The sequence below is a fragment of the Petaurus breviceps genome, unplaced genomic scaffold, assembly GCF_028583685.1.
Source record: "Petaurus breviceps papuanus isolate PSGF00001 unplaced genomic scaffold, PetGlider_PUasm1.0 80, whole genome shotgun sequence".
Classification (NCBI taxonomy): domain Eukaryota; kingdom Metazoa; phylum Chordata; class Mammalia; order Diprotodontia; family Petauridae; genus Petaurus; species Petaurus breviceps.
The window spans coordinates 4851140-4870805 of NW_027186540.1; the positions used below are offsets into that span (position 1 = coordinate 4851140).

A 19666-nucleotide genomic window follows, 5' to 3' on the forward strand; every position below is an offset into this window, starting at 1 on the left:
CACCACCTAGCTGCCCCAGCACAGGATTATTTTATTTTTCCCTAGAATATACTCCCTAAAAAGCAGACTAATTTTTATCAACAAAAACAGTGAATGGGAAGAACATTGGTACGATTGTGGAAGTTGGTAAGAAATCATGAAAGGAAAGAAAATTTAATTTAGCCCAGCAGAATGTTAGAAAGTTCATCCCAAAGTACAGATTTTGCAAATTGTTCCTTTTGAGATTAGTGTGAGTAGCATCGTTAATTATTTATTAGATGGAGTTTTAATACTAATTCCATCAATTAAGAGACTAACATTTACTGAATTTCTACTATGTGCCAATCATTGTACTAGATGCAGCTGATGCAAATACAAAGAATGAAAGGATCCCTACTCAGGAGAAACTTACATTCTAATGGAGAAAAATAAACCAGAGTCGATCAAAACGGATGCATTTGCCATGCAGTCCAGCCTTCCTGTATTTGTTGTCTTCCCCTGTTAAAATATAAACTCTTTGGGAGCAATGACTGTCCTTTTTTTAATCTCCTTACCCAGCACTTAACACAGTGCTTTGCATACAGTAAGCACTTAATAAATGCATTTTCTTCCATTCCTTCTAAATCTTTGATAGCTATTTAGACCTCCTAATACATGTCACTGTTCCATCTCTTTCAGTGGCAGCTCCAGAAGTAGAAAAGACACTTGGGGATGGGAAGAGAAATAGAATCCTATGACAGATAATTAATTATGATTCCTCCTCCCAATCATCATCATGGTCTTGCCATTTAAAAAACAAAGATATAAGTGAGAGGTGTTTTTGTTGCCTGGTGATTCCCCTTCAGCTCACATAGGAATCGAATGAACAGTTTCCCACCTATCTCGCTGTACTGTTTAAGAATTAGTCATTATAGGAAATCTACAGACCAACCCAAAGAAAGATCTAACTTTCAATCATGCTATACATTTCATAATTTAATAGCCATGTTTAATCTTCAATTGTTGTAAGTGAGAGGCTGCCATGTTTGGTCTCAAGTATTAGATGTCTTCTCTCAGACTTAACCCAGATGTGCAAAATATTTATATTTGTTTTTTTTTGTTTGCATCTTCCTCCCATGTTAGCCTGAAAACCTTTTGTACTACAGCCAGGATGAGGAGTCCAAAATCATGATCAGTGACTTTGGGTTGTCCAAAATGGAAGGTAAAGGAGATGTCATGTCTACAGCGTGTGGCACTCCGGGATATGTGGGTAAGTACACTAATGGGTAGTTGTCCCAGGGTTGTATATGTGCATTTGGGGACTTCGTGAGTACCTTTAAGTATATAAAGCCCACTTGTGACCAACTTGATCTCATTTCCTTTGGGAAAAGAATAAAAAAAACCCATAGTTTATGAGGGTGTTGCCAGTAACTCCCTATTACCAATATCAAATATCAAATCCTCTGTTTGACTTTTAATGCCCTTCTTAACCTGTCTCCTTCCTACCTTTCCAGTCTTCTGACATGTTTCTCTCCTCCCTGTTCTCTATACTACTGTGGTACTGGCTTCCTTCCTATTCCTCATACAAAACATTCCATTTCCTAACTCTGGGCATTTCCACTGGCCGCCCCTACACCTGGAAGGCTCTCTTTCCTTACTTCTGACTCCTAGGTTCCTGGTTTCCTTCAGGTCCCAGTAACATCGCACTTTTTCTGCAAGTAGCCTTTCTTGATCCCTCTTAATGTCACTGCCTTCCCTGTGACGTTGTCTCTAATTTTTCCTGTTATATATCTCGTTTGTAAAGAATCATCTGCATGTTGTCTGCTCTGTAGACTACAAGCTCCTTGAAGGCAGGGACTACTTTTTGCCTTTCTTTGCATCCCCAACATTTAGCCTGTCTTTTGTTCCCAGTAATTAAACACAGCCCTTAAATTATAAGCATGCAACAGACATTGGCTTGACATGAGTTTGTATTTGCTGTGCAGTTGCTGCAAGAAGCAACTTGCTATAGCAGAGAACACAATATACAGAGGCAGGAGTCTTGGTTTCGTAGTTCATCTCTGCCCTTAACTGGCCATATGACCTTCAACACTTCATTTCCCTTCTCTATGCCTTAGTTTCTCCATCTGGAAAATGAGAGGTTTGAATCAAATGATCTCTAAGATCTGTCCCAGTTCTAACATTCTATGATCAAGTCAGATAATATATGTAGTTATTATTGTTTAGTCATTTCAGCTCCTTTGTGACCCCATTAGGGGTTTTCTTGGAAAAGATACTGGGGTGGTTTGCCATTTCCTTCTCCAGCTCATTTTACAGATGAGGAAACTGAGGCAAACAGGGTTAAGTGTTAAGTGACTTGCCCAGGGTCACACAGCTAGTAAGTGTCTGAAGTGGGATTTGAACTCAAGTCCTCCTGACTCCTACTCTACCCACTGTAGCACCTAGTGGCTCCCATTAACATAAGGGCATTGCTCTTAATGTGCTCCAAGGTCCATTTTGTCTCTAAATCTATGCTCCTATGAAGATTTCCAAAGTGCTCTACGTATATTACTTGGAGGCCGTGAATCCAAGGCCCTCATGTTTCAGATGAGACCTAGTGAGGTAAAATGGCAGAGCTGGGATCTGAACCTAAGACCTCAGAACTTAAAGCACTATGTATATGTTATTGATGATGATGATTCCAGCTGAACAGATTTTAGAGCTCAGAGAGACCTTAAAGATCATCTCATTCCACCTCTTTGTTTTATAATCAAGGAAATTGAGGCCTGGAGAGATTTAGCAACTTGTAAGTAGCAGACCTAAGCTTCACTCATAGGCTTTTAGAATCCAAACCCAAGGCTCTCCCCACTCTACAACAATTCTTCAAGTTCTTGGGGCAGCTAGGTGGCACAGTGAATAGAGTACCAGCCCTGGAGTCAGGAGGACCTGAGTTCAAATGCGGCCTCAGACACTTAACACTTACTAGCTGTGTGACCTTGGGCAAATCACTTAACCCCAGTTGCATTGACTTCTCCCCTCCAAAAGACAAAAAAACTTTGAAAACCCAGTTCTTCAAGTCCTTATATAATACATTCTAGGGCTATGTCAGACACACAATCACTTGGTTTTTAATGTTTCCCTTGGGAGGTTTCATATGTCATATCCAATCATTCCTTTTTTTTTTTAATGTTGCTGCAATTTAATGGCTAGAAGACAAGAAGGAAAAAGAAATGGAGTTACATAAAGGAAAAGAATGAATAGAGGGAAGAAATTAAAGGGCAGGAGAAGAGAAGAGGGGATAGGAATGGCAGAACTAAGATGACGCCATTTGCCTGTGTCTAAAGCCCTAGTCTCCTGCATAGCCAGTCACTCTCCTCTTTTTAAAAGGGACCTTTGCCTCTAAATTGTATGTGTTGGAGAGCAGGTGGGGAGTAACCTTAGTGATCATTTTATAAAGATTGTTGCTGGCTGCTCCTCTGTAAGCCAAGAAATAACATCTAATCACTTTGCTTCTTGGCATATTTGTATATAAACTAGTAAGATAATGGAAGTAGGAAAGAGCCAGGCCATATCATGAGGGATTGAAGTGTGTGTGTGTATGTGTGTGTGTACACGTGTGTGAACACGCATGCATGGGGGAGGGGGAGGGAGAGATCTGTACAAACCAGTGGGTAAGCAGAAAATAAAATGAATGTTATCTAATCCAACAGTCTCTTAAAAGGAGTGAGGAGAAGTACCACCCACACTGAATCACAGCAATTAGAAAATGAAAACTCTATTAAGTCATGTTATTTAGTCACTTGGCCAGTACAGGATTTCTTTCTTTCTTTTTTTTTAAATTTAACCTCCTTTTATTGATTATTGCAAAGTCTTTGGTACAAATCCATACTCATCTATTAGTCATTTACTGCAAATACATAAAATAGATTTAAGTAGATTGAGAATACTAGAGGGTTTGAGGTCCTCATGGGAAAGAAAAACTGTTCTCTATTTAATAATGCAACCAATATAATAATTTCAAGAACAATCGGAAGAAAATGTTTTCAGGATTTCTTTTTCTTTTCTTTTTTTTGGAGGGAAGGCAGGGCAGTTAGGGTTAAGCGACTTGCCCAAGGTCATACGGCTAGTTTTTTGTGTTAAGTGTCTAAAGCCAGATTTGAACTCAGGTCCTCCTGACTCCAGGGCTGGTGCTCTATTGACTGCAACACCTAGCCGCCCCCAGGATTTCTTTTTTCAATGAAGCTGTGATATGTGGCCCAGTCCAGAGCATGAATCTGCTATATGGTACTGTGCATTCATTCAGTTTTCACTTTTAAATATGTCTTTTAAAATATGATCAAATAGTCCGGACAAAGAATATCTATGTTGTACCATTTTAATTTTTAATTTTTGATGTTTGAGGATTTTTCTTTCAAAATAAATTTTTGGGTATTTCTATGTTGGCTAAAGAACTAGCAGGGCTGTGAGACTGAATGTGAACTCTTCTGGGTTTCTAAATAACTGCCAACCAAACTCTGTGGTTTTCTTACAGTTCTGTCCACTCTCTGGTGCTGCTAAAGTACAAGGAGCCATGTTGGATTTTTTTTTCTTGGGGAAGCATAGGGAGGACAGAGAGAAATATGAATGTTCTGTGTAACAAATCTTTCTGATTTACATTTGCTGCGCACTCACAAGGTACATGGATTTCTGCTGAACACTGTAGGATCAGAAGGTGGTAATGTGAGGTCACGGACAAGTGGTGCTCACCTTCTAGGATCTTCCATTCCTATGCCATTAAGTCACAAAACAAACAGGTGGAACATCTCAGAATGAGAACTTCCTCCTCGGCTAAGGGGAAAATCACACCTTCAAAATGATGAGGCATCACATACAAGGATGCGCTTAGTCTTATTAAGCAGAATCACTTCCCCAGGCCACATACACGCACTATTTACCTCCACTATTTACTACCACTCCATGGAATGGTCTCATCCCAACCTGGAATTAAGAAGGAGTTATAGGAAGATGAAAGAATCATTTACCCCATTTCTTATTTGGGGGAAGTTTATTCTCCCATGCTTCAGAACTCAAGAAAAAGAATTAAGGGAAATTTTTACTTATTACTACTTATAATAGTTAACATTTATATAGTGCTTACTATGTGCCAGGAAGGCAGCTAGGTGACATAGTGGATAGAGGGCCAGCCATGGAGTCAGAGAGACTCATCTTCCTGAGTTCAAATCTGGCCTCAGACACTTACTAGCTGTGTGACCCTGGGCAAGTCACTTATCCCTGATTACTTCACTTCCTCATCTATAAAATGAGCTAGAGAAGGAAATGGTGAACCATGCCATTATCTTAGCTAAGAAAACCCCAGATGGAATTACAGAGATTGGACATGACTGAAAAATGACTGAACAACGTGTTTAGGCACTGTGCTGATTGCTTTATCATTATCTTACTTGATCTTCACCAAAACCCTACGAAGTAGGTGCTATTTTTATCCTCATTGGTAATGGATATAAGAAAAGACAGCAACATTAATTATAATGATTGCATGCAAAATTTTAATTAATATAAATAATAATATAAATCATATAAACCAGATCTGTAACAAGAAGACCAAAAGAACCTAAAGAGTGCCGTAATCAACAACTTTCTTAACCAGGCAGGGAGAGATGGTGGTAAAAGGGTATGTGGATTTAGAATATAAACTTATTTATAAAATGTTACAGACAAAGATGATGGTAGCTTATAAGCAGTATTACCTCATACAGAAGAGAAGCAATGGAGAGCAAAACTAATTTAAAGAAAGCTTGATTAGAAGCTCAAGAAAGCAATCATCCCCATGATTAGAAGAGAAAGAGGACAACAAACAGAAGAAATGTGGAAAAGATCTGCAAAGATTTTCATGACAAGTCATTTTTGCAAAGGAGACCAGTTGAACCACCATTCTTGCAGTGTAATATCACAATCCCTAACATATTTATAGAGGACACAGAAATGGCACTAAAAAAAAGCAAGTGTGTGTAGAAGAGGTTTGAAAAACTACTAACCAATGTGCCTTCTTTATCATTTTTACAGAATTTGTGAGAATAATCTGCAAATGCATTGAGGCCATTCTTGATGAGTGTATTAGTAGAAACAGTCAAACGTTCACAAATAATATTCTATGTCAGACCATACATATTTTTATCATTGTACAATTGACTAAAAGTTACTACTACATTTATTTTTATTGCTTATTTTAAAATACTTTATTCAGTAGAGTAAAACATTATTTTATTTATTTATTTATGGTTTTTCTTTGAAGGGGGAGGGCAGGGCAGTTGGGGTTAAATGATTTGCCCAAGGTCACATGGCTAGTAAGCATTAAGTGTCTGAGGCTGGATTTGAACTCAAGTCCTCCTGACTCCAGGGCCAGTGCTCTATTCACTGCACCACCTAGCCACCCCAAAACGTTATTTTAAAGACCATCTTCAAACAAGGTGTCTTCCATCCATACATCAAAATCATTCATGATTCCTTGAAATATTTAACAATGGAGAGAGTCTTGTTCACTGACTTTCTGACCATAAAAACCAGGCAAGGCATAAAACAAGAAAGTGAATATTAGTCAAAGAAGGACCAGTGGGCTATAGGAGATCTAAAATGAAGTCCAAGTTGAACTGGAATCTCCTGAACAGTGAGGTACTCCAGATGCTTCTGTTAGTAGATGACATCATGCTAGTTAGATTACCCCCTGAAACACTACCAAGCTTCCTGGAAGAAATTGTTTGGCCTAATCATACAGAAAGGAAAAACCAAGTGGGTGATGAATACCTATTGTTGGGATTATGACATGAAGTTGGTTAAACAATTTATGGAATGTCCATCTGTATGTGTGTGTACAAACACACATATCAACATATACATACAAGCTTTTGTATATATACATCCTATATGCTGTATATTATTGTGTTATGTATATATTGTATCATGTGTATTTATAGTAGATTACTACTCTGAAGTAGTCTGCTACTATAGATTGTATCATAGGTGTATATATTATATGTAGTATGTAGACTACTACTAGGAAGTAGTCTACTACTATTTTAGAGGCAGGGTGAACAAATGGATTAATAAGTAAGCCTCAGAATTAAAAAGAACCAGGACAGCAGACGGCATTGCCTTCAGGAAATTGCAAAGGTCTTCTAATGTCCCCAAGCTTCTCTAAGAAACAAAGGTCCATATTTTTAATATTTCTAGTCTTCCAGTATTATTTTTATGACTCTGTAAAATGGAATACTATAAACTCTAGAAAACAGAAAACAAATGTGAGAATGGGGAGGTTCATGGTGGGCATAATAACAGGCTGTGTAACGCTTTAAAGAGGAAGAGGTGTAAAGATATCAGGAGGGAAATGGGTAATGGAGAAAGACGATGGCCATGTAACAAAAGCAAAGTGTTCATCCTGAGTGCCCCATCTCTAGCCTTGCAACGTCAGGAAAAGCCAAGGGAGGTTGGAAAGACCTCCTGTGGCTATTTTATGAGAGGAAATGGACCAGAGTCACAAAGGATGTGTGCAGGTGTGGCTGAATTACAATCTCTATCACTGTAGTGAACATCCACATTGATCATTGATCCATTTGAGCCTCATGAGTTTCTGAATGTGCTTTCTTCTGGAACATTTCCTTTAGCGTCAAGAGTAAATTTGCACATAACATGAGAATAATTTCTTTGCCAACCCAAAGCAATTCATAATTTCATGGCCTTTGTACTTATTATTAAGCATTCTGATAGTTTTTAACTGTACAACACTTTTTATTTAAATGACTCTTTGGGTGAATAGTCAGTTTATGGAATAGTAAAACAATCGCCTTAATTTGAACAAGACTCACAATATTAGAGAAATAACAAGGTGGGGGGGAGCATACTACATGGCTGCATGTTCAGTACCCTTCTGTGTTTTGTTTTTGCTTAGAAGACATTAGTTTTATAGGCTTGAATATTGCTCTTTAAAATTTATTTGTACAAAGTAACCAGAATTGATACAACATTTAGAAAGAAATGTCACCTGTGGGATTTTTTATCATTAAAATAAACTTTATTTGAAATACGATTTTGGCCATAATCAGTGAGCATTTATTTAGTACCTACTAATGTGCTGAGCATATGCTGAGCAGGGGGATACAAAAAGAGGCAAAAGATAGTGCCTGCCCTCAAGGAGCTCACAATCCAGCGGGAGACAGTATCCAAACGTATTTAGAAGCAAGTTATATATGGGATACATAAAAGATGAATAACAGAGAGAAGGCACCAGAATTTAAAAGGATTGGGAAAAGCTTCCTAAGGAAAGTAGAATTTTAGCTGGGACTTGAAGGAAGCCAGAAAAACCAGAGACAAGGATGAGCAACAGCCAGAGAAAATACCCAGAGCCGAGAGATGGACTGTCTAGTTTGTGGAATGGTGAGAAGGCCTGTGTTGTGATTGAGTTCATGATTGAGAGTAAGATGCAAGGCTAGAAGGCTGGGAGGTGGGGAAGCATTGATGAAGGGCTTTGGATGTCACAGACATTTTATATTTGACCCCAGAGGTGATAGGAAGCCACTGGAGTTCACAGAGCAGGGCAGGGGTTGGGGAGAGTGACGTGGTCAGACCTGGGCTTTAGGCAGCTGAAAGAAGGATGGGCCAGAGTGGAGAAGGCTTATGGCAAGCACACCCACAATGATAACAGGTATTTTTTGAGCACCCATGATGTGGGTGGCATCGTGTTAGGAAGAGATTAGATTTAAAATGCATTAAGATAGCTTTGCTGACTCCGAAGGGCGCATAAACAGGGAAAAATGTTTACTAATTCACTTGATCTCTATGCTTCCGGTCTCTTTCCTTTGCATTAGAATACCACATCTTCTTTTTGTCTCTTATTCTGCTTTGGCATTTTCTGTCTTATTCTTCCCCTTCTCTTTGCTTTGGAGAAGCAAGGATAAGGCTATCAGATTGGCTCTGAGAGGAATTCCCGATTCCCTTCTCCCTGGGTTGTGATCCTGGAGTAATGAGAACATCTTGTGAAATTCCTTTCATCTTATTCCTCCAACATAGAACAAGGGCAAAATGCAAGTCTCACTTGCATTCTCTGTATAATTGCAAAATATGCCTACTTTGGAGAACCGAAGTTTGACCGAATGTCATGCAGGTGGTAAAATGATCCCTTGAGAATGTTAAACAGGTGATTCATGTGCCATGAATTGCAGTTGGATTAATTGACATCAATCGTCCTGTCCAGCTCTAAAATTCCAATTCTATGAAATCATTGTGGTTGGAACCAAAAGCCCAGGTAGAAAACTAATAGAAGAGAAGGTGGGAGGCATAGCTGAGGGGGTATAGTAAACCAATCTCTCCACACGCTGTTTTTCTTTCTTTCTGTAGTGCTACACAGAAGAAACTAGACTTGCACATAGTTGGTGCCCTATTTAATAAAATTGGAGACAATATGCCCTCAAGACAAACACTCTCTAAAGAGACTGTGTGAAAGCAAAGAAACATCTGTGGTTTCTTTTTGTGTTCTCTGTTCAGCTGTCTTGCCAAAGGCCACTGAGCATAAACAAGAAGGCACTGAAAAGCTTCAGTTAAATTTAAGTTCACATAACTGAGAAAAAGGTAAGAAATGCAACCCTCCTTGGGTAGCAGATTGATAATCTGTCCCAGCTGCTTCTCAGTGATGCCACTAATCTATGAAGAAGATTTCCATTATTCTCCATATGCTTCTTCTAGTTTGGGGAAAAGAAATCAAGTTGGCATAAATTCATAACTTTTAAGCAGTTGTCAGACAGATAACAAAAAAACGCCTTCCTAAAGGGATGTAAAGACATCCTGTCTTAGCAGAATATCCCCAGGCCCCAGATTTTTCTGTTAGGGAGAAAAGACAAGAGTAATGGTAGTTGCCATGTCTCTTTAGCCATAGCCTTGAACCCAATCCAGCTTCTCACCTTAGGCTGAATAACTAAAACAGCTGGGCTTTTGTCTTGCTGAATAATCATTCATGATTAAAATCATACGCTGAGCAAAAAAATAAATTCCTTCGAAGATGGTCACACTTTTGTATTTTGCATGCTTTGTAATGAAAGTGAATATGCATGTGTTAGAGCTAATTTCTCTTTCTCCCTCTTCCTCTCTCTCCCTCAGTTGCCACAATTTCCCTCAGTAATTTATTTACAAAATCTCACAGGTGATTTTTAGGCTGCCTTTCTTATAATGGCCATCAACAACAAAAACACCCTTGCAGAATGAGAAATAAAAATATTCTAACTCCCTGAAAAGATTATACCAAACATGTTTACAAAGTAGACCTGAATAAATTAACACATGGCAAACAGGAAAGACATTTTCCTTTAGTCCCTTTCTGAAGTTTTTATTTTTATTTTCTTTTGTATTTAGTTCATCAGATCATGGGCATTAAGGGACTTCAAAGTCTAGTCCAAATTCTTGAATTTCACAGGAAAAAAAGGAACCCAAGAGATGTTAAGTGTCTCTTCTAAGACTACACAAGTAATACATGACACAGAGAGGACCTGGAGTCAGATCCCTGATTCCAAAAGCACTCTACATTACAGTACTTAATGTACACAGTCTTCTGCTTCTGTTGACCTGGCTTTGTACCACTTTATCTGAACCTTTCCATATTTCTTTGTATCTTTCACATTTGTTGGTTTTCGTAGCACACTCCTCCCCTTTTACATGAAGATATCAGAATTTATTCAGTCATTCTCCAATCCACAAAAAGCATATTATTTGGGACATTGTTGTCTATAGCCACCTATAAATCCTCCATGGAGGTCCACCCACTGTCCTAGGCACCTTTCTCTCAGTCTTTAAGCCTCATGAGAGTATTAGTCTAGCACACAAATATTTCAGAGGCTAATAAGACAAAGTGTGTTAGTACTAAGCCAGCTAGGTAGCTCAGTGGATAGAGTGCCAGGCCTAGAGTTGGGAAGACCTGAGAAATCCATCCTCAGATGCTGCTGTGTGACCTTGGGCAAGTCACTTAACTTTGCCTCAGTTTCCTCATCTGTAAAATGAGCTAGAGAAGGAAATGGCAAACCACTCCAGTATCTCTGCCAGGAAAACCCCAAATGGGGTCACAAAGAGTAAGACATGACTGAAAAAAGACTGAACAACAACAAATTAGGGATAAATTTGAAATTATCTGAATATTTGTGTGCTATATTAATACTCTTCATGAGGCTTAAAAACTGAGAGAAGGGTGCCTAGGACAGTGGGTGGGCCCCCATAGAGGATTTATAGGTGACCATGGACAACAATGTCCGAAATAATGTGTTTAATGATTGGAGAATGACTGAATAAATTCTGATATCTTCATGTAAAAGGGGAGGAGTGTGCTATGAAAACCAACAAATGTGAAAGATACAAAGAAATATGGAAAGGTTCAAATAAAGTGGTAAAAAAAAGAATTCCTTTTTTTTCTAGTGTAATTTCCTCCAAAATAATTTAAACCAAATTTTTTATTTTCTGAGCAGAGATGAGCTATAGGTCTGTCCTTTTAGCATAGTGGCAGAATTCAAGGCATTTTATCATCTATTCTGCTCCTTTTTGCTTCTCCCCACCAGGAACCCTAAGCCTTTAGTCTGGACCAACAGAATTCTACCCAGGCAAAGTTAATCTACTCAGTTTGGCGACTTGCCTTAAGGCATGGCTGCCATGAGTTGGAAGGTTCTAGAGTCAATCTTCATCTCACCTCTCTGTATCTGGTTGGCTCCAAGACCATGCTTTACTCCATCCACATATTCAACAGGACATCTACCCATATTGCTACATGTATGCCATTCTCCCTTATACTTCTTACACAGGGAAAAATAATCAACTCAATGTTATTATTGCCCCTAAAAAAGATCTGAAAATCTACTACCCTATGGCTCTCCTCACCATTCCTGACTATATAGACCAAAGCTCCATTCTGTGGCATTCCCATGTGAATTATGGTTCTGTTGCCCAGTAGAATTTAAGCTCAACGAGGACAAGAGATGTTTCGCTTTTACATTTGTATCGCAGGTGGGTAGCACAGTGCCAAGAACACGGCTTGCTAACTGATAGCTGCTCTTGCTCCCAGACTTGGATAGAATCTACCCAAACACACCCCAGACTGGACACTGGGCCTTTATTTGGCAGACCTGCAGCAACAAGGAAATCCATTACCTCGTGACACACCCCCCCGTGGAGTGTATAATTTTTAGGAAGTTTTTTCCTTACATCAAGCCCAAGTATACTTCCTTGCTACAACTTCTCCCCACTTTTTCTGGTTCTGCCCTTTAAGACCAAGCAGAATCCCTCTTCCACAAATGCTTTGATACAACTGTTACCCCCTTTCTTCTTCCCAGACTTCTCTTTTCCAAGTTTAACATTCTTGGTTCTTTCAATTTTTCACATGGTCTTGTTTTAAGGTTTTCTTCCTTTTTTAAAAAACCACTCTGGAATCCCCTCTTTCAGTGTTCTCCAGCTTAGCAATTTCCTCCTTTAAATGTTGGACCTAGAACTAAACATAAAACTCCAGGGTTGGTCTGAGCAAGGCAGGATACTGAAGGACCAATACCTTCCTTATCTTGGATATTACACGTCTCCTAATGCAGCGAAAGCTTGCATTACCTAATTACCCTGTTGACTTTCACTAGAAGGGCACTAAAGCTCCAAAGAAAAAAATACTGTCTACTCATACACCTCCTCATCCCCATCTTGGATTTATAAAGTTGACTTTCTTAGACTTTACATTTGTCCCTAATTTGTTGTTCAGTCTTTTTTTCAGTCATGTCTTACTCTTTGTGACCCCATTTGGGGTTTTCCTGGCAGAGATACTGGAGTGGTTTGCCATTTCCTTCTCTAGCTCATTTTACAAATGAGGAAACTGAGGCAAACAAGGTTAAATGACTTGCCTAAGGTCACACAGCTAGGAAGCATCTGAGGATGGATTTTTCAGATCTTCCCAACTCTAGGCCTGGTACTCTATCCACTGAGCTACCTAGCTGGCTTAGTCCTAGCACACTTTGTCTTATTAGATTCAGTCCAGCATGCTAGCCTGTTGGGATAATTTTGGTTTCTGATTCTGTCCCATGGTAGTTAGCTGCTGTGTCTTCTGCAGATCTGATAAGCATCCATCCCTTCTCATTCTGAGCAATTCTTATCAATAGTTTTCCATAAATTCTCTACAAGGGGTCCCATCAGTGTGTTGGGAACCTTCCTCTAGCACTGCTGACAGGGTGTGGATAATAATGGATCACATAGCTTGTGTTCTAGTTATCCTTTGCTCTTATTACATGAGTGACCTTGCCTTTTTTGGGGAATGGGAGTGCGGGGGAGGAGTCATACAGTAAAGCTCTTTATATGCCAGTGGTGCCAAACTCCAAAAGAAACAGGGGCCACTAACTTGTACATAAAGATCCTGACAGGTACACACTGCCCTAGAAAACTACATATTAACATTATCTACATTTTATTTTATTTCCATTTATGTTGTCAAATATTTTCCAATTACATTTTTATTTATTCAGACCATACTCAGGAATGTTGTGGTCTGCATTTGCCTCCCCACCACCCACAACTCCATATTAGACACCTCTGCTTTTTACTACTTCTCTGATAGTAGCAAGGTGGATAGAGCACTTTAGTCAGGAAGACCCAAGTTCAAATTCAGCTTTAAGTGTTTTGGGGGATGCAGTGATATATACTGTGTACTGTATTGTGCTAAGGAAGACCCTAGCCTGGGACCCCCTAATTGTGTAAACAAATATTTTGGGGAGTGTTACTGAATGCATGATAAATTTATGTGTCACATGGTATACTGAGTGTGATAGATAGATAGATAGATAGATAGATAGATAGATAGATAGATAGATAGATAGATAGATGATATGTTTTGCTTAAGGATATTGCTATGTTATGCTTTATTGAACAATGTTTAGTTTACTACTGAATGAATAGAGAGTTCATTATACTATACAATTAGATCCTTAATATTATTCATAGCAGCAGTCCTCAGCTGTGCTGCCATAATTGGCAATACATCTTCTCTCTCCCAAAATTACCTATTGGGGAGGTATTCCTCCTCAAAATGAATGTAAAATGTATTCACTTTTATATATCTCTATATACTTGTCTTTCTCCCCTCTAAAAGAATGTAAGCTTGGGAGATCATTGGCTCTTAGATTTTTGTCTCTGTATCTCTCATGTCAAGCAAAATGCTGGTACATGGTATGAAATTTGTAAACATCAATCTTTTCATCTTCCAAAGTGAATTTTGGTCTTCTCTTTGGACCTTCCCCAGTTCACCAGACTCTTCCATTTGCATTAGATCAAGTGTGATCTCAGGGACTCTTAGTGTATCTCAGGGAGGGTGAATCTGTGCTTGCCAAAGGAGGTGGGGGAAAGGGAGGTAAGGATGGAATGCCATCTCATATCTTTTTTTTCTTTTTTAAAGCAATCGGGATTAAGTAACTTGCTCAAGGTTGCACGGCCAGTTGTTTCTGGGTGTGGTGCTAAGTATCAGAGCCCAGATTCGATCCCAGGTCATCCCGACTCTGGGGCCGGTGCTCTTACTCACTGAGCCACCTGGCTGCCCCTCATATCTTTTTTCTCTCTAGAATTTTTGAAAAGTCCCAGAGTTACTGTAACCAGGGTACTTATATTTAGAGTATAGGTGGCCAGTCCTCAAAAGAAAGGAATGCTTATAGTATTAGATAATATACATGTTGCTATCACAGTTTGAATTACAGTGGAATAATATACTTAACCATGAAACTGAACCTGTGAGAAACCCTGTCACAGAATCACTTGATGCACACTGTTCGAAAACCTCTCATTAGAAACATTCTGTTTCTTCTTCCCACTACAGTCTCCATCTCTAGCACATTTTGTAACACCAGCTGCCCTCCCATGTTCCCTACTGTCCTCTACTTTCCTCCCCTCACCACTTCCTTCTCACCCACAGCCACATTTTAGCTTCCAGAGTATCTGAATAGCTACTCCTCCTTTGGATTGGAAAGGAAAGCCAGGGATGGTCTGCTTCAACATGCCAATGGCACAAAATTCCAGAGTCCATTAGGCTGCTAGGACGTAAGAGCAAGCTGATCTTTGGCTGCTCTGTTTAGCCAGATGTCACTTTAAATGAGTTCTTGTAGCAATCAGAACCATTGCAAAAATAGGGGGAAGAGAAGAGGGAGGAGAAACCAAGTGATCTGAGACATTGTCTATGCCTCTTAATTTCTGTGACTTTTAAGTTATCAGCCAAACCAAAAGCAAGATCTTTCATTCCAGTATCATCTTCCTTGCCAGTAACCTTGATAACATCACTAAGAAACTATGCAAAATGGCAACATTTTAACACCCTGTTTATGGTAAAAGAAAAAAAAAATCTAGTGTCATTTACATTTTTTATGCATGAAATGAGGGATGCTTTTTTTGCCTACATGAAAAATTCTTCTGTTGCTGAGAACAAAACCTGACCAGAGCTGTCGTATCTTTATTCATATGGAAAATTCCTCAGTACGGCCCCTTTGCTTTTAGCTCAAATGAGAAAAGGTCTATAAAATGCCTTTCAAATCTTAAAGTGTCTTCTGAAAGTGTCAGCTCATAGAATACCATCTCCTACTTGCCCTGGTTCTGTCTAAAGTCTTACATTCAACACAACAAGAGAATTTTGCTTCCTTTGATACCTAGAATTGATTTTTCAGTTCTGAAAAGGGAATTAATTATGCATTGCTAAGAGAAGGTCATGAAAATGTCATCTTCATCTCCTGCTTTCTTCCTCCAGAGCTGCTTTTTCCTCCTTGTTTATGCCACAGTTCAGTAACTCTATCCAGCAGTACTGACTCAGACAACATGCATTCACATACATCCATTAGCATGAGTGGAATGGTTCTTCTCATCACGTAGCTGAAGGGCCTCAGAGGGAAAAAAAAAAAAGACTGCCTGCACTCAAGGAAGCAGCCCTGAGAACCAGAATCTCATAGTAATCTTAAAAGACTACTCTGAATATTGGATACTCAGAGGTCACTTGCAATGGCTCAACACTTTGAAAGAGTTATAATAAATACATTCCTCCACTCAAGTCCTATTTTGATTCTTCATCATGGCATAGGAGTGCCTCTGGGCTTTCTCCTAAACAAAGCTAGGGGAGCACAAGTTCTAGTAAATCCTATCAAGCTGAAAAGGCTTTTAGTATCGGCTTGGCAATGTTCAACATCCTGATCGTCCCCACACCAGTCTAGCTGAGTTTTTAGTAGAAAATTGGCCAGAGTGATGAACAGTTCTTAAAGATTAATGCCTAGGCAGACAATCTGCATTAATGAAAGGTGTACCCACACTAATGAATTGTGAATCCTTGAAGAATAGAAATGGTAACGCCTTATTTTTAGCTAAGAAATTTTATTTTCTATCCTTAAAACTCCAAGAAGTTGACAAGTGCAATTGATAGGAAGGTGAGGTACGGGAGGATAGTGGAGTTTCGTGGTGTCACTAAGTGAGTGGTTGAATGGGGGATTGAACCCAATCCAGGTAACTGTCTTCTTATCTATTGCTGATTTAATGATGATAATATTTTAGATGTGTAAAGTATTCTTTTCCAAAGCACTTTTGTTACCTATTAAATTTCACATTAACAGCTCTTCTTATTAGGCCATCTGCTTTGCTCTCAAGATGTTTTTCTCTAACAATCCCAAGATCTGGGACAAATCATTAAGATTCTGTTATTTAAAATTAAACAAATGTGTCCTCTATGTGCAAATAACAAACAAAAAAAAATCTGTAATCGAAACCTATCTTAAAGATTCACTTGTGGAGCTTCAGAGGATAATGGCTCCTTCTCCATTCAGGAAGTTGATAATTGCCTTGATATAGAAGAAAACAGTGTTAGAATGAAATTCTGGAGAGCCATTCCTGTTTATGTAGTATAGGACAGCTTGAATACAAAGCGCTTTCACCACAGTAACCCTGTGAATATATTATTTTTTTTAATAGCAAGCATATTAACCCATTCTACAGATAAGGAAGGCTGTTCAGGTTCACATAGCTAGTAAATGACAGAATTAGGTTTTGAATTTAGACCTCCCAAGTCCAGGAGTTCAGAGATCTTTTTGATATATAACACTATCTCCAACATAAAAAGAAGAAGCATCAAGTTCAACTTATACCTGAAAGAAATCTTCACTGTGACATACTTGATATGTGACAATCAAACTTGTCCTTAAAGACTTCAGAGGAAAAGGAACCCACCCCCTCTGCAGTCAGCCCATTCCGCTTCTGGACATAATTGTTAGGAAGTTTTTCCTGACACCAAACCTCAATTTCCCTCTTTCCAACTTCTGTTCATTGCTTTTGGTTCTGTCTTCTGGGGCCAGAGACAGGCTAATTCTTTCTCCAGAGGAGAGGTCTTCTGATACCTAAAGACAACTATCATGTCCCCCTAGTCTTCTCTTTACGAGACTAAAAACATCCCCAAATCCCAAATTCCTTCAACCAAGCTTCATATGATATGGATTCAAGGCTCTTTCCTACCCTGGTTGTCCTCCTACACATTCTTCAGTTTATCAATGTCCTTCTTAAACTACGAACTAGTCTCCTGGAGAAGAAAATAGCTAACCATTCTTGTATCTTTGCCAAAAAAAAAAAAAAAAAAACCCAAATAGGGTCATGAAGAGTTCAGACATGACCAACTGACTAAACAACAATAAAAAGGGAATATATAAAATAAAACAAAGGGATTATATATTTTAGTGTAAGATGTCTCTACAAAGGATCTCCATGTTCCCATAGTACTTTTGAGAAAGAAAGCCTCTGAAATCTATTTATGAAAACGTCAGTTGCTTCTTATATGCATAGTCCTGACAGAAGATGAGGTTTGAAGAGGGAACGTTGAAAAAGGGCTCATGTGCAGGAGCTGATGGGATATAGAAACACTCCAACGGTGGAGAAAGAAGAGAAAGTGCAAGACAAAAATAAAAGGGGAAGAGAAAAAAATACTGTGTGGAACAGGGTGATGAAAGTGCTTCCTGCCCAAAGTAATCCTTTGTGATTCAACTTGGACTCTTTTGGAAGTAAATACCTTTTGACTTATTATTATTACATAATTAAATTCTTCTTTCTTTTTTTTCATAATTAAATTCTCCAGGGATGGGGAACCTATGGCCTTGTGGCCCTCTAGGTCCTCAAGTACAACCCTTTGATTAAATTCAAACTTCACAGAACAAATCCTTTTATTAAGGGGATAAATAAAAGGATTTAATTAATATTTTAATTTAATTAATAATTAATTAGTAAAAGATTTGTTCTGTGAAGTTTGGATTCAATGAAAGGGCTGCACTTGAGGACCTAGAGGGCCATATGTGGCCTTGATACTGCAGTTCCCCACTCCTGTTAAATCTAAACAGTATTTAGGAACTTTGCAGGAAAATGGGGTCCCATGACCAGTGAATTTGAAAGATGATGAACCCAGACAGGTTCTAAGAACTTTGCCACCTTGGGGTAGCATGGCATTCTCCATATATATGAAGGACAACTAGTGAGCAAATGAAGAGGAAGATGCGATGCTGAGCTCAGAGAGTAACTAATAGTTCAGCAAAGAACAATAGCATGAAATAAGTCTGGGAGGGTAGAGTCAGATTGTGGAGAGCCTTAAATGTGCAGCTTAGGAGGCAACAGGGAGCCCCTAAAGATTTTTCTAAGCGGTGGAGTAACACGAGCTGTGCCTTAGAACAGTTGTCTAGGTCAATGTTTGGAGAATGGATCAGAGAGGAATCAGACCTGAAGCAGGGAGATCCATTAGGAGGCCACGGGGATAGAGCTGGCAAAAGGTAGTGAAGCCTGAACTGGGGTGCTAGCAGTGTGAGGGGAGAGAAGGGGATGGATGGAAGAAGCCTGGAAGTGGAATCAACAAACTCTAGTACTTGATTAGACATGGGGGACAGGGCAGGGAGAAAGGGGCCTTAAAAGGAAGGGCTAAGAGTACTCCAACTTAACTTGAACTCAATCCAGTCTTGAAAAAAGAAGATGGACCAAATAACATACTGAATTCCCTCCTGGCTTGAATTCTAGTAAAGATATCTGCCCAAGTACTATCTCCACCCCACACAGGACAGCCTCCCTTTCCACCCTCTTAAAACCAGATCTGTAAGGAGCGTGAGTTCCTATTTCACTTAATCATTTCACACCCACCTCCACACATTCAGTTCTAAATTGATTCTCCTTGCCCATCTGTCTCCCTCTTCTTTAAACTCATAGTCCCTATTTACTGATTTTTTTCATTCTCAGATTTTGGCAATAGCTCGAGTCTCTGCCCCAAGGGGTGTTTATTTCTTCTTATTCATGTTGACTATGCTCTGCCTGTTTTATCCCTTAGCTTCAGACACTGTCTAGGCTTCCTTAGGTACCTGCAGTTCTTTCAGGGCTTTCAAAATGTGTTAGTTTTTTAAACTCTAAAGCATGTCTTTTGCCATTCCCTTTCATATTTTTGACTGTTCTGGCCCTTTCTTCTTATCTTAATATTTTAATTCTGTGGGGAGCTGTTAATGATACTGAAGCAGCCCAAATTTGTTTAGCATCATTTCTCTAGGTGACTCAAGGGTCTTTTTGGTGATTACCCCTTGGTAATGCTTGGGCAGCTGATGCCCACTAAGGAGGTGATTTTTCTCAGGAGAGATCAATGTTAACTAGTAAGCATAGGAAAGAAGTGGTTCTAGCTCAAAACAAATCTATAAGTGCATCATAATGA

At 39.1% G+C, this 19666-nt stretch overlaps 1 protein-coding gene across 2 annotated transcripts in view; it reads left to right on the plus strand.

The window, feature by feature from the left end:
* Positions 1-19666, plus strand: part of LOC138175992 (calcium/calmodulin-dependent protein kinase type 1D) — a 482214-nt gene that overhangs the window by 397208 nt on the left and 65340 nt on the right. For both annotated transcript variants that reach the window (XM_069106661.1, XM_069106662.1), the window contains one exon: positions 1102-1228. In XM_069106661.1, the coding sequence (XP_068962762.1) occupies positions 1102-1228 (127 nt within the window). The remainder of the gene's footprint in view (positions 1-1101; positions 1229-19666) is intronic.